This window comes from Aphelocoma coerulescens, chromosome 3 (assembly GCF_041296385.1).
Source record: "Aphelocoma coerulescens isolate FSJ_1873_10779 chromosome 3, UR_Acoe_1.0, whole genome shotgun sequence".
In the NCBI taxonomy this organism is placed as follows: Eukaryota; Metazoa; Chordata; class Aves; order Passeriformes; family Corvidae; genus Aphelocoma; species Aphelocoma coerulescens.
The window spans coordinates 69,651,023-69,657,503 of NC_091016.1; the positions used below are offsets into that span (position 1 = coordinate 69,651,023).

Sequence of the window (6,481 nt, forward strand, 5' to 3'; positions counted from 1 at the left end):
ACAAAACTTCTTCTGTCTTTTGAATTGATTGTTTATTTCTTGCATCACAGCCTCCAGTAGTGAAAACAGAGATGGTCACCATTTCGGATGCCGCACAGAGAACTGAAATCTCCACTAAAGAAATTCCAATTGTTCAAACAGAAACCAAAACTATCACATATGAATCTTCACAGGTATGGTGACTGGTTTGTTTGCAATCTTATTTTCATTCCGATTATGTAGATCAAAATAGATAATGTCCAAAAATGCTTTTCAAAAGCATATACTTTTTTTCTAGCAGATAAGATTATACTTAGGCTATGAATTAGGTAAGTGAAATGTTACAAAACCATATTACTTAAGAAGTTCTAATTTTCTTTTTCTGTAAAAAAGACTTAGTTACTGTCTGCAAAAGTATAACTCACTTTAATCCAGTTTTGGAAACTTGATTAAAATATCTCATTGCTCCTGAAAGGAACACTTAATTGTGATCATGAATTCTCCCCAGGAATGAGCCGTAATAAGAGCCTTACATGACTCTGTAAACTTGGATGGCTTCTATTTATGTTTCAGTTCTAGCTGAATTAAAGACTGTTTAATAAGAAAAATAGCCTTTCCTCCTGTGAAAACAAAGGTTTTTAAATGCCAAAATACAAAAATACCTTTTTCTTATAGCTTGATGGCACTGCTGTTGGTGATAGTGGTGTGCTGGTGAGTGCACAGACAATTACATCAGAGTCCATTTCTACTACCACAACTACACACATCACAAAGGTAAAATATATTTAATGTCTTTCTTAACTAAAAAAGACACCGGGCCCTCAAAACACAATTTTGCATGAAGTTTCTTGTATATCTGCTCATTCATTGACAAAAACTAACTTGAAATGGAAGGGATTTATTTCAGGCATGCATGAGAGTAAATCTTTCTGTACATAGATTTTTAAGACAGAAGTCCTAATGAATAAACAGGAATATCTGGGAAAAATATGATTAGTGGTTTTTCAGTAGTTCATGTAGGTCTTATTTCAGTATTTGACAAATGAGTATGTAACTTTTTAAAATTTTTACAGATTCAGCCCTGTCATCACTCACTGATATCCTACAGAATCTTTGCTAATGTAACTAATTTGTCTGAGGTCCACAGGAGCCCTGCTAATGCCACGGTGGTGAACTGAAACGTTTTCCCAGACTTTGTGTTGATCATCCTTGTGCTCCCAGGTTTAGGGTATATTTAAAAACAGATCATTCTGCTACGTTACTTTGCAAGCGTATTTGGGTGCTGAATTATTTGCTCTGCATTCCATGCTTGAAAAGGAAAGGAGAACTCAGTGTTAATGGGAGATCACATCTGTTTCATGTTTTACATGAAACATGTAATGTTTCATGCCAGAGTGTGTTGAAGTACCAAAGCGTGATGATGATTATTGTTATTGCTAATTTATGTAAATATTTTTCAAATTTTAGGCATGCCTAAACAACACAGTTTTCAATTCCTCTTTGAACTCTTAGCATCTTTTTCTAAGAAAATTATAGAAAGCATTGTTTAGGGCAAAGAAAAATGGAAGAGGGAAACAAAGTGTGAATTCAGGATTCCCCCCCCCCAAGACACAGAAGTTTTACAACATGACAGAATTGAACAATAGTTCACTGCTCACTGGATATATTTTCTAAAGATTGAAATGTTCTGAAGATTGAAAGTCTTATGCACAAAATGACAGAGGAAAGATAATGTTGGAAAGTGAGTCACATAAAGTAAGCTCGGAATTAAAAGTGCATGTGTTTTGTTATACAGACTGGTCAACAGATCCTTTTCAGACTCCTGCTCCCTTTTGGAAACATTAAACCACCACCATTTTAGGGAAAAAATATTTATTCAATGAATTGAATCAGAGTTTTGACAGGAAATGTACATTTGCTTGTCAAGTTCAGATGTCAAATAATCTTGCTTCTTGGAAGGAACAGTTAAAGAAAATGGTTTCAGTCTTGTCTTCTGCTGAAAAATTACTGGGATTACCATGATGCAGCAGATCCTTCTTTTTTGAGTTGATGATAAGCAGTCTAACAAGATTGTTTGAATTTTCTAAGCTACCTTTCTATTTTACATCGCAAACTGTTCATTACTGATAAAGGGACCTTCTAAAATAGTTTTAATATTCTAATGGTGCTCTTTACAGAGTCATCTTAGCTCTTCTCTAGTATGGTCAGTGTATCTTAAGTAGTAGTTTATTCTTTTCTCATACACAGGCTGATTTAAAAGGCAAATAATGTTTTTTCTGTGAGAATTTTTTTATAAGGTAAAGTATTTTAATCATTAGAATAAGAAGTAAAGAAAAAACCTGCAAAACTATTCAGCAGTGTGAAATATGTTGAAAATATCTGGTGAAGGTCCTTTAATGACAGAATTAAAAACCAGATCATCTTTGTCTTAATGGCATAGGATTATGACCGAGGAGAGGCCCATGATAGATGGGTTGAAATAAAAGACTCCTGGAATTTTCATGTTGCCAGATTTATATGGCAGAAGAAGCTGGAATTACAGTTTGCCAAACATGGGCTCCAGTAACAGGAGTAATTCTCTATTGCTTGATTTTTATCAAGTTTAGCAATTGCTAGAAGGTGACCAACTGCATACCTGAAAAAGGAAAGGATGATTTAGCACTGAACACATTTAGTACAAATTGCAACTCAGACACAGAAATCTGTTTGCTGCAGTGCAGCAGAAAGCAGTGCTTTGTGGAAATATGGAATCATTACAGGGATGTTGTGGTGTTTTTCTTCTGTCATCTGTAGATGGTAAAAGGTGGAGTATCAGAAACAAGAATTGAGAAGCGCATTGTCATTACTGGAGATGCAGATATTGACCATGATGAGGTGAGTATGCAAACTTAACATTTAAAATGTGGGTTTTGTAGTCTGGTGAGATCTAGATGATGTTTCAGAAATCTGAAGTAAGAGAAAGGTAGAAAAATTGAATGCACTTATATAGAAAGACCCTGAGACTGTTAATTGTGGCATAGTTATTAATCACTAGTGTTTTGCAGTTAAGAAGCCTTTTGAATATATGTGAAAGGAAAACAGCATTTGTAAATTTGCATCATAGATCATGTGAATGGATTTTACTATTTTTAAAGGGATTACTCTTCTTGGAAGAGACCCAGTTTATTTAGTTCAGCTTTTGCATTGGGAGGAAAAGCATTACTGAAATAATCTTATTTTGATACGCTAATCTGGATAGATGGGAGTCTCTGCTGCATTGTTTCAGCAACATCTGAATGAAGTGCTCATTTTGACTGAAAACTTTGAAATACCTTAAAACATAAACTGCTTGAGTTTAAAAATTAGGTTTTGGCCAGTATTTGTAGAATTATGTGTAACAAAAGTGATTGTTGATCTGCTGAAATTGTATGTACCTTTCATCTCCATCAGTACTAAAGCAGTATTTTACAATGTCTTAGCAACTAAGGTTAAAATCACTTCTGCGTGGCAAATTAATATGGCTGAATTTAAGAACTACACAGGAAAATAATTGACAAAAGTCAATTATCTGGTCCTTGTAATGATGATTACACAGAGGGTTTTTTAATCTAAGAAACTATAGTAACAAAGGCAATCCCCAGTCATTGGTTAATACAAATGGAAAAGCCTACCTTGCCGTGGATATCTTTCTAACTTCCCAAAGGCTTCACAGATCAGCATAACGGTTTAATTTAACTTACATATTGTAATATATTGAGAGTTTGCAAGGAATTTATTTTCACATTTTGATTTGCGTCCAGAAAGTGTCTTTTCACAAGCTGAATCTCTTCTTGACACTTGTAATTAAATGCGCTGTTTAGCATTAGGATGGCTCTTGTTTGCCTTGACACATGTTCAGTGCACTTCAGGTGTCTGGAAAGGTCACAAAATAGTTTTAGTATACCAGACAATTCTCAAAGCCATTCTTTAATTTGAGACAAGAGAATAATGAAGTAAAGAATGAAATTATAAAAAAGGAAGTACAAAATAGAATTTTAATCACTAAAGTTTAAAACAACAGTGACCAGCTTTTAAGTGATTTAAGAAATATCTGCTGCTTTTTCTTAAGTGAATGTTGAGCTTCTTAAGTGCCCAAACTACATGCTGGATGTTTTTTATTTTGTCTTTTAGCTCCCTATATGACTAAACCAGTTTTCAATAGGAAAATAATATTTCAGTTTGGAGTTTCAGAATACAAATGTTTGTATTACTTGTTGTAATTTAACAATTAGAGTCTTAGGGGTTTTTCATTGTTTATGGTTTGATTGTAAACAAACACCAAACATCAGTATTGTACCAATACACATTGTGTGTCCTGTACATATTCCCTTAATAGGATTTCAAATTCAGTATCACATAATAGTTAGGGTGCCTAATGCTGGTGTATTCAATCTCTCTTCAGAGTTAGTTATTTCTTCTCTCAGTTAATACCTGTAGCTAGCTCAGGAAATAGTCACTTTTCTAAATTAAGATAAACCTTTTTGTTGCACTATATTTTCCTTGCTTCTTCTAGTATTTTGGGGGGTGTTTAGTTGCATTTGATACTAAGGTGAACAGGTGAACTGTTGCCTCAGAATGCCTTTCCTTGTCTTCTGGTTTTTTCTTATGTTAGGTTCCAGCAGTAGTACAGCTTACTGAAATAAGATGTGTAGGTCAGGGCAAGAAAGAGAAGGTACCAGGTGCTGTTTAACCTGGGATGATTCAGAGGGTGCTCTTATGTGGTTTACTATGATGTAGAATAAAATACTGCATTTCAGTTGGAAGGGACCTATTGATGATCATCTGATCCAACTGGGTATATTGGTACATCTCTTTAGATGATAAAATTTCTTAGGATGGGGAGGGATTACAAGAAGGTGAATGATACTTACATTTATACTTCCCTGAATTAAGCTAGAGAAATTTCTCTTAAACTAGTACAAGGAGGAAAATGAGATTCTTGTGCTGAGAAAGAAATTTCTGTTATGATGTGATTCCAGAGTTTCAGTACCATAGTTAGTATACATTCCAAGGTATCTTTCTGTTTTCTTCAGGAAACTGAAGGGCACTCTTATTTTTCTGTACTATCTTATACTTTTCTTAAGGTGTTATTTGTTAGATCTTTTGAAGAAGTTCAAAAACTTCTGGGATATAGGAATACTTTTTTTCTCCTTAGATGAGCTAGAAAGTTATATTACAGCTTTATGGTTATTTGTTACTTCCTGAAAATCTTGGTAAATTTTTAGCATGGTGGGTTTGGTTTTTTTCCCTCTCACTTGGGTTTTGTGTTTTGGGAATTGGTTTGGTTTGGGGTTTGGTTAGTTATTTACCCTTGATCCCTCTCAAGTTCAGGAATTTACAGTTCTGAAAAATTATAACCAAATTTTCCAAATGCTCCAATGTCCTCCATTCTGTGGCCCCACATGAATGTCCTTTGGTGTGTTAAGTTCTATATTTTAAATACATTTGCAGGCCCTGGCACAGGCAATCAAAGAAGCCAAAGAACAGCACCCTGACATGTCTGTGACAAGAGTGGTGGTGCACAAAGAAACTGAACTTGCTGAGGAAGATGAAGACTAAAATCAAAAATGCCCTCAAGCAAATACTTCAGGTAAGCTTATGTATATAATTAACATAAGAAAACATAGCATCAGTTTTCTGTTGCATTCATGTCTTTTCAGCTGAAAAATATGGGGCATCTTTAAGATAGGCATTCACAAAAGGGTAAGTTGAAATAGGTGCTAATAGAAGACTATTAGAGTAAGAATTTTTATCTTAGGTCTAATCTGACATTAATTTCAGTTGCAAATATTCCTATGTATGTCTCCCAGTTTTGTCACAGTGCTCTCATGGCATTTTCTACAATGTTTGGTCAAGTTATTATAGTTTATATTGAAGTGAGCTGGGGCTATTCTGCAAAATGTGAAGTACGTGTCACACTTTTCTGTTTACCTGCACAATTACAGTTCTTGCCTAACATCTTGCTTGTTTAGTGGGAAGACTGTGTAGTTTCCAGGAAGGACACACTTGGACATTTGAGTTTAGTCAGCTAATCCTTAATCCTAAATACACTGAAATTTTGGCCTTTTATCATTTTCCCAGGCAAGAAGGTAAATGTATTGGAAGCTAAAGTTTTAAAGCCTTTTATCAGTTGAAAAAGCTATTTGAAGTTATGTTAGTTTATTAGGCTTTCCTTTCTAGGTAGAGGAAAAAAAAAAGAAGGAAAAAAAAACACAATACAGCTCTGCTTTATGTATTCAATAGAAAGATCAGGATGAACACTGAATAAATCTGCTCTTGCACTCATTATAGGCTAATGTCTTAAAGCTCAGTAACCATTTGGGGTGTAAAGCTTCAGATTTCCTTTGCTTGTCACGCTGTTGGTATGAGACTCAAGCTTCAGGGTTTTTGAAACTTGATGGTTTTGTTAATGGTAGATTCAGATTCAAGAAAAAGGTTTTGTTAATGGTTAAATGGTTATGTCAATGGGAGAGATTTTTAAAGA

The 6,481-nt window shown here is 34.5% G+C and overlaps 1 protein-coding gene across 12 annotated transcripts in view; it reads left to right on the forward strand.

The window, feature by feature from the left end:
* Nucleotides 1-5,587, forward strand: part of EPB41L2 (erythrocyte membrane protein band 4.1 like 2) — a 107,849-nt gene extending 102,262 nt beyond the window's left edge. For all 12 annotated transcript variants that reach the window (XM_069010765.1, XM_069010774.1, XM_069010771.1 and 9 more), the window contains 4 exons: nt 51-173; nt 655-753; nt 2,773-2,853; nt 5,449-5,587. In XM_069010765.1, coding sequence (XP_068866866.1) covers nt 51-173; nt 655-753; nt 2,773-2,853; nt 5,449-5,556 — 411 coding nt within the window. In that variant the 3' untranslated portion in view covers nt 5,557-5,587. The remainder of the gene's footprint in view (nt 1-50; nt 174-654; nt 754-2,772; nt 2,854-5,448) is intronic.
* Nucleotides 5,588-6,481: the final 894 nt, after the last annotated feature.